At 49.1% G+C, this 20,110-nt stretch overlaps 1 protein-coding gene across 1 annotated transcript in view; it reads left to right on the forward strand.

Annotated features, from left to right (window-relative positions):
- Window positions 1-15,915: 15,915 nt before the first annotated feature.
- The window catches only part of GPR179 (G protein-coupled receptor 179), a 72,126-nt gene continuing 67,931 nt past the window's right edge, over window positions 15,916-20,110 (forward strand). Inside the window, exon 1 of the mRNA XM_048517813.1 lies at window positions 15,916-17,289. Coding sequence (XP_048373770.1) covers window positions 16,415-17,289 — 875 coding nt within the window. The 5' untranslated portion in view covers window positions 15,916-16,414. The remainder of the gene's footprint in view (window positions 17,290-20,110) is intronic.

Here is a 20,110-nt window from a genome sequence, read left to right on the forward strand (position 1 = left end):
CCTCTCCTTGCCTCCGCCCCCATCTCCCACCCTGCAGATTCCTCATCTCCAGCTCCCCCTTGTGCAAGTGGGTCTCCCTGGGTCCCGTGCCCACCTCTCAGGCGAGCCAGAGCGTCCCCCACCTATGCCTTCGGGTTCTTGCCTCTCCCCACGCTGTGGACAGGTGGGACCAGGAGGCAGAAAGCTCACTGGAAGGAGCTGCTCTTCTCCCCGGGGATCAGCGAGCCACGCCTTCTCTCCTTGTCCTTCCAGATCCAGGACAGCGCTGCCCTGGGGAACTTCTGGTGCAGCTGGCTGTCTCCCTGGTCGACCCGGACACCGGGATTTGGGAACAGGCCAGGGGGACCCTGGGCCAGCTGCACAGGCTGCTGTAGTGCCGGCGGGGTAAGTTACCGGGGCAGGATCAGGCCCGCTGTCTTTGCTGGAAGCCGGTCCCCACCTCTCTGACCTCACTGGAACTGGGTCACGTCCTCTGGCCCCACTTCTTGCTGGAGGTCTCCTTTCTTCACGTTGTGACAGTTCTTCCCATGGTGCTCTTCCCACTAGTCCCCACAGCTCCATCACATAGGCCAGTGATGGCGAACCTATGGCACGGGTGCCAGAGGTGGCACTCGGAGCCCTCTCTGTGGGCACGAGCACACAGAGTTCATCATGTGGGGGGCAGAAAATCACACACACTCACTCACACATACACACACACCCATCTAGGCTGGCCTGGGCCACTAAGCACGGTGTGCATTCACCGCAGTGAGCAGGGAGGACTCGGCTGGCAGGCCTGGTGCCTGTGCTCCGGGTGGCTGCCACCCGAGCAGGGGGGGGAACAGAGGAGGCAGAGATGCTAGAGAGGCACAGAGCAGTGCATGCGGGACTTGCTGGAGGCTAGAGAAGACTGGCCCCTGCTCGAGCGAGTGGGGAAGAGGAAGAGGGAGCCAACCGGTTTTTTCTAAACTAAAAGCACTCAGGTTAAATTGCCGGGTTGGCACTTTGCGATAAATAAGTGGGGTTTGGGCTGCAATTTGGGCACTTGGTCTCAAAAAGGTTCGCCATCACTGACATAGGCCCACCTGAAAGGGCCGGTGAACACAGTGGAACGCTCGGCTGCGCTCCTCTCTGAAAACGCTGCCATGGCGAGGCGGGAGGTCTGGATCGGGCCGAGAGGCCCTCGTCTCAAGGGCAGTTCCCTGCTGAGGCGAGGGAGACACCCCGAGCCGAGCAGCCAGAAAGAAGGCCGGCTGTCGTGTGCGAGGCCACCCAGGCCACCCCTCCTCTCCTCTCCTCTCCTCTCCTCAGGGCTCCGCAAGAAGACCAGGGCCCCCCGCTGGGAGGCGAACCCAGGGCAGCCCTGGAAGGAGGGCTACTTGCACCTCCGCCACGTGGGTGAGGTAAGCGGGGTCTCTGGGGGTGCTGGAAGGCGTCCTCGTGAAAGGGAGGGGCCTCTGGATTCCCCCCTCCCCCGGGGCCAGGAAGGCCAAAGAGATAGTTTGCCCTCTCCCTTGGCTTCAAGGGCCACCCCTGGACTCTGGTCTGAATTCCGTGTCCCCTCAAAGTGCCCGGCCCTGCCTGGAAGAAAAGAGGGGCGTCCCTTCCTCTGGGAGCTTCAGGCCTCCGTTTGGAAAGGGCAGGAGGCAGGCCAAAGGAGCAGGGCAGGAGCCCGGCTGTCCGGGGAGGGAGGGAGGGAGGGAGGTCAGGGCAGTTTCCCCACTGCGGCTTCAGCTGGGGCAGGGCAGGAGAGAACTCAAAGGGTGACTTTTTGATTGCAGGTGTTCCTGGGACACCTCACCCAGAAGCAGAAGGAAGCCTTCGCCCAAGCAGCATGAGGCAATGTGTCCCACCTGGCCCAGGACTGGGTGCGGGAGGGAAGCCTCGTCCTCCTGTACTCCGTCCTGGGCCGGGCACGCCAACTCCTGGAGGAGGAGGAGGTGAGCAGCTGGGCTGGGGAAGGGAACGGGGGCGGAGGGGTGTGTGTGGAGGCGACGGAGGGCAACATCCCAGCCGTGTGCTGGCAGAAAAAGGAGCACCGGGATCACTGGGGGCTTTCTCCCCTCTTCTCCAGGAAGACGACCTCCGGATGAGCCTCTCTGCCCTCCTCTACAAGCTTTAGAAGGGCAGGGAGGCTCCGAGTGAGATCCAAGCGCTCCTGCCCAAGACTGGTAAGGCCACAGTTTCCATGGAAATGCGGGTCCTTAGAGCCACCAAAGAGGGGGGTCCTTAGAGCCACCAAAGGAGCCAAAGGTGCTGAAGCTCCACGAGGCTCATCCTCAGTCGCCCCAGCTGGCCCCTAAGAGCCCCGAGGGCCCCTATTCTGCAGAAATACGGCTGAAAGAGACCCGACCGGATGCTGGTCATTCTCCAGACGTTGCCCTTCCCCCACAACCAAGAATGGCTCCTTCTGAGAAAGCGCCTTAATGCAGAGTGAATCTGCCCTGCTTGGGACCCCACCGTTTGGGACCCCACCCAGGCCAGGAGCCATTCTTCCCTGTCTTTCTTTCAGAGGTCTGTCCAATCCTGGACAGGCAACACAAATAGATCATTCAAAGAGTTTCTCTGTCTTCTCTCCCACCCAGATGACCCCCAATAAATGCGGGAGCGCCCCTCCTCCTCCTCCTCCTCCTCCTCCTCCTCCTCCTCCTCCTGCAGCCCATTCTTCCCTTTCTCCTGCCTGAGGAGACACCAGGATCCATCAACGAGTCCTGTGGCCTGCAAAGGGGATCCAGTAGGGGAGCTTATCGGAGCTTTGGGCCTCAGAGACGTTCCACCCACGAACCTCGCCTGTCTGTTCCCTCTGGAGGACCTGGCTTGCGGCCTGCCTGATCTCCGCACCTCGCTTTCTTATGGCTTTCCTCGGCTGCAATGCCCAAGGAATTCAGGAATTACGCCAGCGCACAACCCCGATGACAGTGCAGCCTTGCGACAACAACAGCGCCACTCCAGGCCAGGGTGTGAGGAGGACGGTGTTAGTGCCAAGAAAGCTCTTGCTACCTCACATCCGGCTGATGTTTCCCACACGACTCCAACTGCTGCACTGGATCTTCTCCAGCAGAGGAGACTTGATGAACAGCTGCTAGCAGGCAAGAAAGAGGAAGCCACGGGAAACAACTGGCCACCGTTCCTTCAGGCAGTCGATTCCAGCGCCTCGACGTTATTTGGCCTCCTTGTGCCATGCCGCCAAAGGGATGGGGGTCCCCTGCGGCTGATGGCCATATCCCTCCAGGCACCTGGCGGAAATACTTTGAGGAATTCGGAATGGACAGCTGCGATGAAAAAACAAATACAGAAAACTCCCCAATATGGACAGCTTCTGTAGGGTCAGAGATTAAGAATCTCACAGCCCAACCAAAACCGGGGAAGGCCCCAGTCGAAGCCCTCATTCCCGCCGAGGCCACTAAAGGCCACTAGGACTGTTGGGCCCCCATCCTGCATCGATACCCGTGGTCACGTTCCCAGTAGGGAGGACCCTGCTCCCTACAGACAGAAGAGCGCGTGGGCTTTAGGCAAGGCAGGACTCCAAGGCAGGACTCAACACCCAGGACTCCAAGACTTCGTCGAAAGAGATGCTTCTTGCAGCACAACTCCCCTTTACGCTGCCTTCCTAGATTTGAAAGCAGCTTTGGACCCCATTTCTCAAGCTGAACTGTGGAGGGAAATTGGAGACTTCCTCATCTGACCGGCTTCTGCCCCACCCAATATGCACGCTGCACCAAGGGACCTTACCCACAGTTCAATGCGGCCCCCAGCGTTATCTCCCCGGTGCTACCGGAACTGCTAAATGGCGAGCTGCAATAATGTCGGGGGAATCGGCTATGTTTTCCACTCCGTCTGGGGTGGGGTCCGAGGAATGGGATGATGGACAACGGAGCAGCAATCATAACCATCCTGCATTACAAAACGTCAGTCAAACACACTTCCAGATACTGGATGGATGGACAGGTCTGGATAGGTGACTTCAGCTGCGGCCTGCAAATGTGTCAGGAGTCCTCAGGGCTGAAGCAGCATTAACCGGAAAGATCTGGCCCTGGTTGCTGTTTGTTTTAACCCTGGAAGAGGTTTTGGCCTGTCACTTTCAGCCTCCTTTCAACAGTCGAAAGGGAAACAGCAAATGCTGAAATGTTTGCAGTGGATGGGGAGGGAAGAGAAAGGTAAAATTTGCAAGGAATGAATTTAATGCTCCTGAGAGGAGAAGCTCTGAAGTAAATGTAACCCCTCTGTTCAGAATGGGTTGACCCAGAAAGGGGTGGAGACTCAAAGCAGCAGAAGGCTGCAAAAACTGGTGAAGTTGGAGGAAGCAAGGCTACCAGGCTGGGACCTTGATTTAATTCTTTATAAGCTCTTAACACCGTGGTGGCGAACCTTTGGCACTCCAGATGTTATGGACTACAATTCCCATCAGCCCCTGCCAGCATGGCCAATTGGCCATGCTGCCGGGGGCTGATGGGAATTGTAGTCCATAACATCTGGAGTGCCAAAGGTTCGCCACCACTGTCTTAACACCTTGTTTAAGGTAACTGCAAAGTTGTTGGGAACTAGCGGGAAGGGAGTTGTTCATTTTTGCTATATTTGTAAATGTTAGAATTTATTGTTTCAGGGCTTGCTATGTATGTAGTTGATGGGAGTTCTTTTGGGGACCTTCATCATCTTGGATCCCATTCACCAAGCCTCGGAAGTCTTCATAAGCCAACCACCGGCAGGAAGAATTGGACTTGGCATTTATCAGTAGATTGTCAAGATAAGGACTTGAAATGCAACCTAAAAGGACTGTAAATTGTTAATATTCAATGTTAATGTTAAAAGTGTTATTTGTTAAGGAAGTAAACCATTTTGTTTTACCATTTCCAAGTTCTGCCCCAATGCAATTTCCAAGTTCTGCCCCACAGAACCCACAGATTAGAGGTTACATAAACACTTGCCTTATGTTCATTCAGCATGGCGAATAAGCACTCAGTCCCATAAACTCTAAAATACTAATTTAAAACAACGATTAATACATAAAAACAGGGGCCCCCAAAAACCTTACTTAAAAATCCTCCTAACGAGGAGGAGGGGGCATGGTGGGTCCCAAGGATGTAAAGGGACCCTCAGACAGGAGAATAAGGGGGGTGGCGGGCACAATTCAGTGACTGGTCTCTCCAAAGCCCTGGTGGAACAACTCAGTCTTATAGGCCCTGTGGAATTCACCAAGGTCCCACAGGGCCCGGACAGCTGGAGGGAGAGCGTTTCACCAGGCCGGGGCCAGAACCATGAAGGCTCCGTTCTTCTGTTCTTGTGATACTTTGTGAGGGTCTAGGTGGTGCGAGCCCAAGAGGTACCTTTGTTAAGGCTGGAGTTTTCTCTCAGCTGCCCTGCCAAGTGAAAAGAGCAAGAGGGGGTTTAACATTTATTTCCTGTACTGTATATGTTTTTTAATCAGTTTTTTTTACTATTGCTGTACTGTTGTCTATGCCAATAAAGGCTTGCTGCTGCTGCAAGAGGGGGTTTACTGCTTGCTCAGTCTTTTAGCTTCCTTGGCTTCTTAGGGAAGAGAGGGATGCCCAGCAGAGTCAGGGGGCCACTATCCACTTACCTCTTCAAATCGCAACGCCGCAGCGACCCCGCAGTGAAAAACCTCCGCGGCTTCTGACCACGGAGACATTTGTTCCCCACAGGAAAATTGCGCGGGCAGCAAAGAGCAGAAGTTCCATGGAAATAGGGGGAATAGAGCGTTCCGATTGGCTGGAGAATTTGTGCGTCACGGCCATCCGAGGGCGGGTCTCCGTTTCGATTGGCTGGAACGCTTTTGGTTGTGATTGGTTCGTACGTGCGAACGTCATCAGAAAGGCGCTGCACACCTTCTCGTGAGATCGAAATGAAAGCAAATATTTCGGGCAGTAAAACGAAAGAAAAACGCACTCCGTTAGAACCGGCTGTGTCTTGAATGGGCGCTGCAAACCCGCACAACCGTGGAGCTCGAGCAAGAAAAAATGTTGAGACGTCTTGTTGTGCACACGTCTCAATTTCCACGAAAGTGCAATGGGTGTCGACACGTGTCTACGTCATCACTACGCGCACTTTTAGACGGGGACACCCCCACTTAACAAGATGGCGCTCCCTGTTCCCTGATTGGCCGTGAGCTGCGCGTCACAGCGAATCAGCCGCGCGCAAACAGCCGAGGTTCCCCACAACCCCGCGGCACCCGCGGGGTTTTTAAAAAAGTTGCTGTTTTTAGCGGAGCTAATTTGCCGCGCGGCCAGGAGGCGGGAGAGAGGTAAATCCCTGGCAGCCGCGCAGCGCCGGAGATGTGGGGAGCGTCCAGGACCCCCGTGGCTTTTACAGAGGTGACCCCGCGGCTTATGGTGAGTGGATAGTGACCCAGGGTGGATTTATCTGCTCTTGTGCTGCTGATCTTCACTAGCAGGTGAGAGGAGAAGCAGAGAAAATTAGCACGCTTGAAGCTCCCCTCTCTCCTTACTTTTGGAGGAAATAAAAAGGGGTTTGGAATTAAATTCCTGGCGACAGTGATATATAGACATATAAATAAAGGAATTCATTAAACATTTTGCACCCATCATATTTATTTACAAAGGAATAAGACAGTGATCATTGCAAACCCTATACAAAATTATACTTTTCTGACTATTGAAGTCAGATTTTTTTTAAAAGGTTATTTCTAATTAATATTTATGAAGGGAAAAATAAAAGTGTGATGAAGGGCTCTGTGTTATAAATGATTGCCCTTTTCAGTGTGTAGGTTTCTTGCATATAGTCACAACTTGCGGCATTGTACCAATCTGATGTGTAGAAGCTGATCTGTAATGTGTCAATGGATCTTGAAGTGTTACTTCCATGTTTACAACAGTCATCACTGCCAGCATCAATGAAATGAGTGAACATGTGGGTCTGGAGAGCCAGCGTGGTGAAGAGGTCAGAGCAGTGGACTCTAATCTGGAGAACTGGGTTTGTTTCCTTGCACATGGAACCTGCTGAGTGACTTTGAGCTAGTCACAGTTCTTTAGAACTCTCCCAGCCCCACCTACCTCACAAGGTGCCTGTTGTGTGGAGAGGAAGGGAAAGGAGCTTGTAAACCATTTTGAGACTCCTTATGGTTGTGAAAAGTGGGCTATAAATCCTCACTCTTCTTCTCCTAGAGGTGTACTAACCCTCCGTATCAGTTGTCTCCAGCCTTGTTGAACTTGTGCGAACTTCTGGAACTGTGATACCAGGTAGTGGACACAATGTCAAAGTAGCTGCTAGGGGTGGGTAGAATTAATAATAGTAGAATGGCTGTCATGGAGGACTGGGGCCAAACCATAATGAGAGGAAGCTCAAAGTGAAGTATCCTTCTACAATAGAGGCAGGTCTAGATGGATTTTCCCTTCAGACAGAAGGCAGATGCCTCATGGACTCCTTTGAAGCTCCTATTCTGTTGCCATCAAATGGAAAACAGCTAAGGTTGGCTCTTTGCTTTGAAGAAGAAATGCTTTCAGGAAGGAGAAAATAAGTTCCAGAAAATACTTTGGTGGGCACTAAGGTCATCCTGGAATTATTATTAGTGACTTGTTTGTCTGCCAAGCCACATGCCACTTTGAGCACTTCGGAGTCTTTGTTGGGTCTTTCTTAGCATAGTACACCTTTTTTTAAAAAAATCCTTTTGGAAAGATTGCATCTCAGGATGGCTGGTGAGCAGAGGTGTATCTAGGTAAACTGGAGCCCGTGGACAAAACGTGAGGTTGGCGACCCCCCCCCCCGGTATGGGTGGCCACCCTCCCCCACTACAACCAAACAATGATTTTTTGCACCATCTCACAAAACTCCTCCCATCTCCAGCAAAACATACATGGCTCTCTCCCCACCAACTCTCTTTCCTAATTTTGTCCTCACACCGACCCTATGAGGTAGGCTGTTAGCCTGAGAAACAGCTCCAAGTCAGTGCAAGTGAGTATTAAGCATGTAAATCTCTCACAAATCACCCCCAGCAAAACATTTATCAAACAAATGTCAGCATCATCTCTCACAAAATACCTCCAGTAAAATCCACCCCAAACAGCATCGCTTTCAATGGTGTTTAAATTTGGGAACCCAGATTCTTCTTTTAAATCCACCTTAAAAGGATAATCTGGGGTCCCCAGTTAAAACAACATTGAAAGTGATGCTGTTTTGGGATGGATTCTCCCCCACCCTGAAACAGCAACTGGGGACCTCAGATTCTCCCTTTAAATCCATGCTGAAGTTGGTGGATTTAAAAGGAGAATCTGGGGAAATTTGGGGGGTGCCTGCTGTCAAGGGGCAATTGTTAAGCTAGCAGCACCAAAATTTCAGGGTACCTTTAGGAGACTCTCCGGATGATACCACCCAGGTTTGGTGAAGTTTGCTTCAGGGGGTTCAAAGTTATGGACCCTCAAAGGTGTAGCCCCCATCTCCTATCAGCTCCCATTGGAAACAATGGGGAATGAGGAACCCCCTTTGGGAGTCCATAACTTTGGATCCCCTGAACTGAACCTCACCAAACCTGGGTGGTATCATCAGGAGAGTCTCCTGAAAAATCCCTGAAATTTTTGTGCTTCTATCCAACTGCGCCCCCTGTGTCTGTTGTAGGGAAAGAAAGGGCAGGAGTTGATCAACTGCTTTGAGACTCATTATGGCTGAGTAAAATGGGATATAAGTTCACCCTCTTCTGTACTTGAACTGAACTGGAGAAAACGTAACAGAAGAGTGAAGCAAATAATTTAGAAATCAAGTGATGCACTTGGTGTCAATAGCTTGTTGAAATGTTTGCACACACTGTTTGAATCCCACCACCATCGGAACCTGTTATTAACATTTTTGGATCCCACCACTGGGTCAATCTAATCTAATCCAATCTGATCTGATTACATCCACACAATAACTATATTGTCAACTTTTTCCTCCCCACAAAAACCACTCAGCTTGAAAATATGTTTTGGTGAGTCTAAACACAAGATTTTTGCCATTATAGGTAGATTATTTATTTTTTAAAATCCTTTTGTTTAATTTTCATGCATATAGAGCCAAACTGCAAAAATACGGAGAAATACTTAAATATCTGTACAGTAAGACACACAGTTCTAAACTGTTTTCGGGAGGGGGGATTTAAAAGCAGTTCCACCTGCCATTTTCTTTCCTGTTTCTGCCATGGGAAAGAAAATAGCAGGCAAAACCTTACAAAAAGGTAGGTCTCGCTAATAGGTGTCCAAAGGAATATAAATGCTATTTTATTAAAGTGCTATGTTTCCTGGTGCAGAGAATGATGATTTTCCCTTCTCACTGAACAGTGTGTAACAGACTTCCTTCTGTGATACACCTCTGAAGATGCCAGCCACAGATGCAGGCGAAACATTAGGAATGAGATCCACCAGTCCACGGCCACACAGCCCGGAAAAGCTACCAGAACCAATAATTATTTTGATGGCAGCATTACTTAAATAAGATTTTTAAATGCTGCCAGAGAATTGGAAGTGGGGGGAGGCAGGCACTAGGACCCTGCAGAGCAGTACAATACAGGAAGTTGTGGCGGATTATTGCACACATCCCCTGTCATCTTTATCCTGAAAAGGGTATAGCAGGTCCCAGATTATACCAATATTTTAGGATTTTCTACTTTTAGTTTTACCTGAGCCATTTATGCAGTTGTGGGGGCCTTTCCCGGTGTCCCTTTGGGTTGGATTCTCCATTATGAACATGTTTTGCCCTCTTCGGAACTCACTGTGCTGTTAGATCAGAGAATCCCTGCTGTTTCAGGAGCCTGTTAAAGTGCATTTTGTTATCTCCCTTCACAGGGAAAGCAAAGGAGATCACTGTGCATTAAGGTTTCTTTGGGTTTTCTCGCTCCTCCCCATCTTCCCCCACCCACACCATAGCAGTTCCTCCCACTTGTTGGGCCGCTATTTCAGAATGATCAGAAGTGCTTTTTTTCATGCCTAAGATCTATCGCTGGAGCGATCTACCCTGACATTAATGCGAAATTGACACTGAAATCGACGCAAAAATGCTAGGCCAAGGATGGCAACAAGGCTGAAGTTAACCTCCTCAAATGGACTTTGCACAAAAACAGCAAGGAAGCCGTGAGTCAGCAAAATGGCAGCTAGGCTGGCTGGGGACACTTTTCAGAAGAAGAAACTCTATGCAACAAAAAATGCTGGAACCCCCCCCCCCCCCCCCGAAGCAAACAGCTGTGGGGTAAGGCACAAAGGCCATTGAGTAACAGCCCAGCCCTAACCATTTTCTGACAGGTATATATCCTCCTACCAAGTCTGACCTGAACTTTATTGACCCACATCCACTACTCCAAGGTGATACGTTCAGTCAGTGTTGTTCGGGGGGGGGGGGGGGGGGATGTGAGTCTGTCGCAGCCATAAACCATAAATATTCTTGCAGCACATTAAAAAGTATCAAATTGATTGTGGCAAAAGCTTTTGTGCACCTGGCATGCATCTCATGAATTGGGTCACAAAAGCGATGCCACTATAAATCCAGCAAATCTTTAAAGCGCCATGACACCCTTCATTGTTAATCTTCGTAAACGGGCCTGTGACACATTAGTATGCCCGACTGGCAGACTCGGGGAATGGAATTGCAGTACTTTGAGTCTTGTCCTGACTCAGTGGATGAGCAGCAGTTTGAACCTAGGACCCCACCAAAACTGGGTTTCTGCTTAGAACAGTAGTCACCAATTGTGGTTTCCTGGTGTCCCTTTGCTTCTTCCCCAGCACATTTCTTTTCCAAAGCAAAGACCCAGTTCTGGCTTTCCACCACCTTATTGGAGCAGGAGGAGGTTCAGAAGAACCTTGGAGGCATAGAAACATGGAGCTGGAAAGTGCCTCGAAGGCCATCTAATACAACTTCCTGGACTACGCAGGAAGTGGGGTGTGTCTCAGTAGTCCCAGGAAGTTCTAGATTAGATTTACTCCTGCCTCCCTGATTGGTCAACTGTGAAATACCCAGATGTCCTCTTTCACTCAAGGGAGAAGGACCCTTCACGGGTAAGTACCAATGGTGGTACTTTGCTTCAAGGCCTGGTTTATTAAGTCAATCCCCTGCAATTCTGGGCTGCATCGATAGGAGTATGGTGTCTAGATTGAGAGATATAATAGTCCCACTCTATTCTGCACTGGTCAGACCTCCCCTGGAATACTGTCCAGTTCTGGGTATAACAATTCAAGAAGGAGATTGACAAGTTGGAACAGGTCCAGAGGAGGGTGACCAAAATGGTAAAAGACCTGGATTCCATCCCCTATGAGGAGTGGCTTAGGGAGCTAGGTATGTTTAGTCTGGAGAAGCGTAGGTTGAGTAGTGCCATGATAGCCATGCTTAAATATTTGGAAGGATGTCATGTTGAAGATGGAGCAAGCTTGTTTTCTGCTGCTCCGGAGACTAGGACAAGGGGTAATGGATTCAAAGTACAAGAAAAGCGACTCCACCTAAACATTATAAATAATTTGCTGACAGTAAGGGCTGTTCAACAGTGGAATATGCTGTCTCAGAGGGTGGTGATGTCTCCTTTTTGGGGGAGGGGAGGTTTGTAAACAGAGGCTGGATGGCCATCTGCCAGGAGTGCTTTGATTGTGTATTCCTGTATGGCAGGGGGTTAGACTTGATGGCTCTTTGAACTCAGTGATTCTATAATTTCTCTGTTCAGAAACCCTCCTCAACAATTTCTCCTTCCTCTTGACCTTTCATTAACTGGTTGATCAAGTCACAGGACCCATTCCTGGCTCTTGGTTTACCATACCCCTATTACCTCCCTCAATCCTGACTTACGTTGTAAACTCTTGTCACAAAAAAACCTTGTCACTTCTACGCACAATATCACATTGCAGTACAGCTTGAATGAGCTTCTGAGAGATAGGAGGCTATTCACAAATGATACTGTTTTGCAGAGTGCTGATAGCTAGCGTGCTTCCCCACCTCAATTCAATGTTATTTTTCAGATCATGTGTGTTTGAGCAAAAACCAAATAAAAGAAAAACAGATCTATTCTCAAGGGAAGATGAGGCACACCCTGAACAGTAAATCACACAGAGGTCCTTCTGGCAGCTTCCTTACTGGATGGATAATTTCAGCTCATGGTCAGCCTTAAATTATTTCCCCAATGCACAGCAGACCTTATGGCTCACTAGGATGATACCCTAGCTCACAGAGTGGGAATCACAGTTCGAGAAGTCCTATTTATAACACAGTTTACCTGAGATTAAGCTAGGCCATGTTGTGAGGAAGTCCCCTGAGAGTAAATGAGGTGTGTGTATTCATTCATTCATTCATTCACTCACTCACTCACTCACTCACTCACTCACTCACTCACTCACTCACTCACTCACTCACTCACTCACTCACTCACTCACTCACTCACTCACTCACTCACTCACTCACTCACTCACTCACTCTTTTTTTAATCCTGCCCTGTCGCAAAGGGCTCAGTGGTGTGTAGTGTAGTGGTTAAGAGCAGGTGGATTCTAATCTGGAGAACCGGGTTTGACTCCCCACTCCTCCACCTGAGTGGCTGAGGCTTATCTGGTGAAACAGATGTGTTTCCGCACTCCTACATTCCTGTTGGGTGACCTTGGGCTAGTCACAGTTTTTGGGAACTCTCTCAGCCCCACCTACCTCTCAAGATGTCTGTTGTGGGGAGAGGAAGGGAAAGGAGCTTGTAAGCCACCTTGAGTCTCCTTACAGGAGAGAAAGGTGGGGTATAAATCCAAACTCTTCTTCTTCCCTCACAACAGCCATTGAGAGAAATGTGAGGTCGTGTTCTGCTCATGAACGTGCTCAGTCCAATCCAGCAGTTGCAATTATGGGATGATCAAGATGGAGATGAGGTGTCTGTATTAAGTACAAAAAAGATTAAGGCCAGGGGTATAACAAAATGCAGTCGCTAGCTGGCAACTCCTCTGGTTACCCGCTTGTGCTCTGGGCAACGCATTTCTGTGAGCACAGCATCAGGCATGCAGCTTTCCTCTGACATTCCCTGGATCGCAGCCAACAAGCGACAGGAGGAAGCAATCAGTTCACACAATATTGGCCAGGGTTCCGTTTCATTTCAATGGCGCTAGCTGTGGAGAACATCCCACTGAATACTGCCCTTCTTCCGATCCTTAAAAAGGCTGTTCTGAATTGTCTCCCTTTGCTCAAGGACAGGGGAGTGAATCCACGCACTGACCAGTAAGGGGGTCATGTATCCCACCAGAGGGATGCAAGGATCAACTCTTCATATTTTAGCTGATGAGCAGCACGATTTTAAATTCTCAGGCAGGTTTGTTGACTTTAATGACCATGGAAGTTGCCTTGCCGTAATTTACAATCTTATGAAGAGTTTGGATTTACATCCTCCCTTTCTCTCCTGTAGGAGACTGAAAGGGGCTTACAATCTCCTTTCCCTCCCCCCCCTTTCACAACAAGCACCCTGTGAGGTAGGTGGGGCTCCAAAGAACTGTGACCAGGCCAAGGTCACCCAGTTGACATGTGTTGGCGTGCACAAGCTAATCTAGTTCCCCAGATAAGCCTCCACAGCTCAAGTGGCAGAGCGGGGAATCAAACCCGGTTCTCCAGATTAGAGTGCACCTGCTCTTAACTACTACACCAGACCTGGGCATTATACGGCCCGCGGGCCACATCCGGCCCGCCGGATGACCCTGACTGGCCCCCCTGCCTTGCTGGGGAGTGAGGCGCCTTTGAAAGCCCCACAGAAGCCGGTTGCCTTGGCTTCCGGCTTCTGCAGGGCTTTCAAAAGCGCCTCCCCCCCCCCCTGCCTTTTGGCCCGGCCCTCCACAATATTTTCTGTTTCTTATGCGGCCCCATGGAAAAAATAATTGCCCACCCTTGTACTACACCATGCTGGCTCTCTTATGCATGTTGACTTTAAAATACTGATACAGGGTAATAAAGATCATGTGTGCGTAGGATCACAGGATACATGCACTGGATCACAGCCACATAAGAAGCCATTTGCAGTAGTTTAGCAGCATCATGCTAAGCAGAGTTTCACCCTTCTAAGTTCATTGAAGTCAATGGGCTTAGATGAATATAACTGCTTAGGATCCCAGTCTTAAAAGGTTTAGATCCAACAACTCCCTTTTGCCAAGACTTCCTAGTAGAAAGAAAGTCTCCAGCGAAGGTCTTTCTCCACTGAAGAAAGTTCATTCTGCTAAGCAGAATGGGGATTACTGGATTCAGCTGATTCTGAGATTCATCTGGATTCATCTCTGAACTGAGTTCCAAGCCATTTCAGTAAATTATTTTGAAAACAATGTGAACAACAGAGTAAAAAAAAACCCCGAACCTGCACAGGCAATTCAATTTACCATCATCTGAATCTAAATAACTTTGGAAGTCTCCAGAGGAAAGATAACACTGAAATATTAATGCATGGTGGGGAGAGGAGAAGGTGATAACTTCATTTCAATTTGATTCACAAAAGTGTAATCGTAAGTATTTCATTTCTGGTTCCTCTTCTTTTGCCTTTCCCAGTTCTACCTTACCCTGCATTCATGCTCTCGATCCTGATTATTTCAAGGCAGAGCAAGAGTTACGGCGAACAGCAAAGTAATTCGGCAAAAGCCAGTCCACTGCGCTCATTTACAAATCAGGGTTCACCGACGTGCAGTGAACACATAGCATAAAATTTTGTATCAAAGCAACTGTATGAAAAAAAGGAATACTAAAACATGCAAAAAATCCCCAAGCAATATCAAATGGCATATCCAAGTGGTGGAAACCCAAGAACATTGGGAAATAAATCAGGAGTCCGGGGGTGCCTTAAAGACTAATGGCATGTATTCCAGCATTAGCTTTCGTGAATTAAAGTAGACTTCGTCAGAGTCAAGGGCATACTGTGTATGAGTTAGGTTGACCTAATGGCCATGCACTGTATTGTATCAGATTAAGTCCACTCTAACTCACAGCTTAGAGACAGCTTCTACTCTAGAGCTGTGGCTATGCTGAACTCCGTGGCTTCGTGTTGATGTGTTTGGGGTTGTGTAGGGATGGGTGAAGGAAGGGGAAAGTGAGGATGGGGTATGAGTCTGAAAATGTGTGCATTGAGGAATGCTGCTGTAAATTTCGTTGTGTGTGCACAATGACAATAAAATGCTTATGCTTATGCTTATGATACTGGAATAATTTTGTTTTGTTGTGAAGAGGCCACATGGAGACTTGGTTTATTTTGCTGATTCTAGAAGAACGTGGATACCCATCTGGAATTACCAGGTGAACTGCTGTTATTCTAGTCTACGGTGATGAAAATTCATTTTGCATGTGGTCAAGGCCATTCTTGATGACAGTTTCTTTTCTTCCAGGTTCTGGGGGTGGAAAGAGGTTCGGTGGCTGAGGCTTGGTGATCTTAAAACCAGGCCATGCTGCTTTTGATGCAACTCAGAAAGAGAAAAGAAAGAAAAGGTCCAGCTTATCTCCTTGGAGTCAATTCTCACCACCCATTTCCTTTCCCTGCCTCATCTTGGCCTGTAGACAACTCTAGAACAGAACACCCTGTTTGAAATATCTCCATCCTCCTTTTCTCGTCCATCTTTCCCCGGTTCCTGAACAGTTAATTATATCGAGCAGTGTGATACGAACATCAGTAGGCAGTAGGTGACCTTATAAATGACTATCAGAGTGTTAGTCAGGCTGATGAATGGGAGGAGGGGAATAAAGGCGAAGAGGGGAGAGAGAGGGAGGGGTGAGGTGGGAAGACAAATTTCCCGTTGCCATGGCGCTCCATGCGGGATTTGGTTGCTTGCATCACTGTCAGACCTATATCTCCTAATGGAACTAAAGTGAGAGAGAGAGAGAGAGAGAGAGAGAGAGAGAGAGAGAGAGAGAGAGAGAGAGAGAGAGAGAGAAAGGGAGAGACAAACACGGTTCCCTTCCAGCTTCCAGCTTCCCTCCCTCCCTCCCTCTCTGGCCTTACATGGGATTTCTCCTTCCCCTGCATTAGCAAGTGATAGAGCTCTACGCCTCTATGTGTGTGTGTTTGTGTGTGCATGTATGTGTGTGCATGAATGTATGTGTGGATCTGCAGAGATTTAAAAGCCCAGGCGTATAATAGTAGTCGAAGAGGGGGGAGGCAGGGGGGGTTCAGTGCCAGCAGCTGCTCATATTCTGGTGACGTCTGCTCCATCACCAGCCAGGGAGGAAAGAAGCAAGAGGGAGAGAGAGAGAACGAGGAACCGAGAGGGGCAGAGAGCGAAAGTCCTCCAAATTCTAAAAGAAGGTAGAGAACACCTCCCCGTGAGTGTGCCAATGTTCTTTGGGGACCTGCCGCTTGGAGATGGACAGCCTCCTTCTCCACTTCTCTTGGTTTTCCTGCTGCACCTCCTGAGGATCTCTTGATCCCCCACCAGATGCATCAAGGCTTCCCAGGAGGGCTTCCCTGTAGCTGGAAATGATCTCCGCCAGATGACTCTGGCTTTTTGGGGGAGCCTTCTGCTGAGCCATGGAGATCGGTCTGTTGGGGCTTCTTCTCTGGTGCTTCCATCTGGAACTCCTGTGGGCAACCGGGATCTTTCAACATCAACGCTCAGCTCCATCCAAGGCCAGGACACCCAAGCCAAAGGACTGGATGCCCCCTTCCTCATCATCTCTGGCTTCATCTTTCACCTGGATGCCCACCTTAAACTTGGATAAGGCCGATCCTGAGGGATCAGAAGCAGCAGTGGCTTTCCTGTACTCTGGGGACACAGTGCGCCTCTCACAAGCCAACTGTACTCAGAGATTTGAGATGAGGGATGTGGGGAAGGTCTCTAGTCCACCTCCAGCCCTGCGTTCCTCTTTGCGCAACGCTATCGACACCCTGGCCCATGCCACCAATTTCCTCAACATGGTATTCCAGACCAACGACATCCGTGAGTCTAGCATGAATGAGGATGTGGAATGGTACCATGCTTTGGTCAGAAGTGTCATGGAAGGAGATTCCCAAGTATACCGAGCCATTCTGACCTTTGACCCACACCCGGTGTCTTCCAAGCCCCAGATGATGCTCCAGGCCACCAAGGAGAACAATGAGATACTACTCCAGGATCTCTCACCCTTTGCGGAAAGTCTGAGGAACTTGACTTGGGAAAATGAGTGGTACAACTTCTTCCGGTTTCAGAAAGCCCCAAAGCTCTACAAGCGAATCCTCAGCAATGATCTCAAGACCCTGGACACTCCCAAATGGAGCCGGGGAGATAGCTATGTGATGGATACAGACCATGTCAAGTGGTCACCACCTTTCCTGGAATGTGAGGATGGGAAATTCCTTCCCAACTGGATGGTCACACTCTCCTCTTCCTTCTACGGCCTCAAGCCTGACCTGAAACCAGAATTCAAGTGAGTGGGGAAGGGAAACATGAGGGATGATAATGTGTAGAGAGTCTGAATAAATAGTTTATTGCCAATATTTATATCCTACTGGACAGGCCACTTGGCTGTTCTAGCAGTGTTAGAAAACATTCTGTCTCAGAAGTTAGCAATAATAAAATGTTGACCATTATTATTAATAACAGCAACAATAATAAATGAGTAATGATCCATTGAGCGTGTAGAGAGAGCTTTTTCTTCACTGCTACATAACCACTACTTAACTCTATTCAATGTCAAGTAAGCCAGAGTTTATAGCACTGGAAGCCAGGCCTGCCCGGGACAAAGTCCAGATGTCTGATATGGAAGACCCAAGAGCCAATCCCAGGTTACAGTGGGTTGAACTCAGTGGTGATGTCAAAGCTCTGAACACATGTCTCAGTGTGATTTCATATGTTCCTGGGTGAGCCCTGCTGAATTCTGGCTCAAAGTACCTTTTGGGACCTTTTCTTCCCCGCTAACTGTTACATTATGGAGCCCTGTGGTGTAGAATGGTAAGCTGCAGTACCGCAGTCCAATCTCTGCTCACAGCCTGAGTTCGATCCCAACAGACGTCAGTTTCAGGTAGCCGGCTCAACACTGACTCAGCCTTCCATCCTTCTCAGGTCGGTAAAATGACTACCCGGTTTGCTGGGGGTAAAGTATAGCTGACTGGGGAAGGCAATGGCAAACCACCCTGTAAACATAGTCTGCCTAATAAACGTTGTGATGTGATTTCACCCCGTGGGTCAGTTATGATCCTGTGCTTGCACAGGGTACTACCTTTACCTTTTACTGTTACATTACTGAAGAAGCAGGCCATGAAAGGGGGGAAAAAGTTCCTTCCTAATTTCTCCTGCTTTAGCTCTGCCCCACAAAGTCCCTAACCTGGATATCTCATAAGATAACCATGGTTGGCCCTGGATAGTCCTTGGATGGGAGACCAGCAAGGAAGTTGCTACACAGAGGCAGGCAATGGCAAAAAAAACCCCTGTCTGCTTCTTGCCTTGAAGTCGCCATAAGTCGGCTGCGGCTTGACGGCACTTTCCACCACTTACAAAGTAATGACCTAAGCAACCACCTGAACAGTTGACTGGATGACTCCAGCATACAAACCTTACCTAATTGTTCATGGAAGGTGACTATTGCTCACCACAGGAAACCCAGGAAACTTTACAATCCCATTAAATTTTACAAGCCTGTACTGTAAGTCTGCGGGGTGCCCAACTCTGCTTGAAAGCCTTGCCTCCTGGCCTAGAAACCCCTTTCCTCTATTCCCAAGTGTGGGCAAGTTAACAAAGATAAGAGAAGGGCAGTTCTGTACACTCCCAAAGCATCCTTTTTCTGCTGATGTTACACTATAGGTTCCCAATTTGAGCTTAAGGGTTTTTTTAAAGGCTCTAGAGCTGAGATCAGTTGACTAGAGAAGGAGTTGTTGAGGAGGGGTCTCCTTTGAGGCTATACTGGGGGCGGGGGGAGGAGCATGGAACTTCCTTGGACAAAAGCCATATGGGACAGTGGCAGCATGAAGTGGGGGAATTAAGTAAGACTGAATGAAAAAAAATTGGCTGAGTCCAACTCATTGGGCTCTGGATCAAATGAGTATTTCTGCTGGTTGAAAAATGAGCTTTTCTGCTGGGATCTCCTTTAACCACCCAAAAAGCCTAGACTGGGGGGGGGGGGCACCAAAAGCCATGTGAGTTTGAGGCCAGTGGTCAGGAAGGGAACTAGGTGAGACTGAGGAAGAAAGCTAACTGGGTCCAATCCATACTTCTGAAATATGAACACATTTCCTTTTAACTTTCATAGGAAGAGGATGCTGTAGAATTTCCATGTCCGCTATCTCTTATATGTATTTCACAACATACCGATGTGGTGTAGAATCCTGAGAATCTTACTTTCTGCGAAGACACAGCTGATAAAATACTAATTGAACTGCCATAAGCCAGGCTCTGAATCGTGAAAGTCCGTGGGGGTGGGGGTTGAAAGGTTAGATCATCTGGGCATCCCTGACCCAAACTGCAGCTGCAATGTACAATGTACCTTGTCCACATTAAGGCCCCTTCCACACATGCAGAATAATGCACTTTCAATCCGCTTTCAGTGCACTTGCCAGCTGAATTTTATTGTGCGGAATAGCAGAATCCACTTGCAAACTATTGTGAAAGAGGATTGAAAGTGCATTCTTCTGCATGAGCAGAAGGGGCCTGATAGTGACCCGAGATCTGTACATTATGTCTGATGGTGCCTGTAGGGCTTATATTTAAGAGCTCCATTTTAAATGCTGACATTGTCAGGTAGACATTCTGAAGACAGACCATATGCCAGCTCAGCCTTGCAAATAAGTCCACGTATGTTATTAGGCTGGGAACATTGGTAACACGACAGCGGTGGGAAGCTGGTCTTACATAAAAGCAAAAACCTTGAAACAGAAAGGTTCGTGCTTGCCATGAATACACTAAGTGACTCTAGGTCAGCTGTGCTGTCTCAGAGGCAGGCAGTGGCGTAGCACCAACAGGGCTGGGTGGGGCACAACGTACCAGGTGGAGCAGCAGAGGGGGCGTGGCTGGGCTGTGGAGGGGGCATGGCAGGGGCATGACCGGGCGTTCCGGGGCAGGGCAAGGCAGGGGCGGATGCCGTTGCAGCAGGGGTCCAGGGTGTGCACGCGCTCCAGGTGCAGTTTCCCCTCGCTCCGCCTCTGGAGGTAGGAAATTAAATTGGGCCTAAGAAAAGGCCTGTCTTGCTTCTGTGACATCACTTCCTGCCTATCTGGCATGGGTAATCTTGAAAGTCTGTTATAGTCCTCAGCAGC

Source organism: Sphaerodactylus townsendi, linkage group LG15 (assembly GCF_021028975.2).
Source record: "Sphaerodactylus townsendi isolate TG3544 linkage group LG15, MPM_Stown_v2.3, whole genome shotgun sequence".
In the NCBI taxonomy this organism is placed as follows: Eukaryota; Metazoa; Chordata; class Lepidosauria; order Squamata; family Sphaerodactylidae; genus Sphaerodactylus; species Sphaerodactylus townsendi.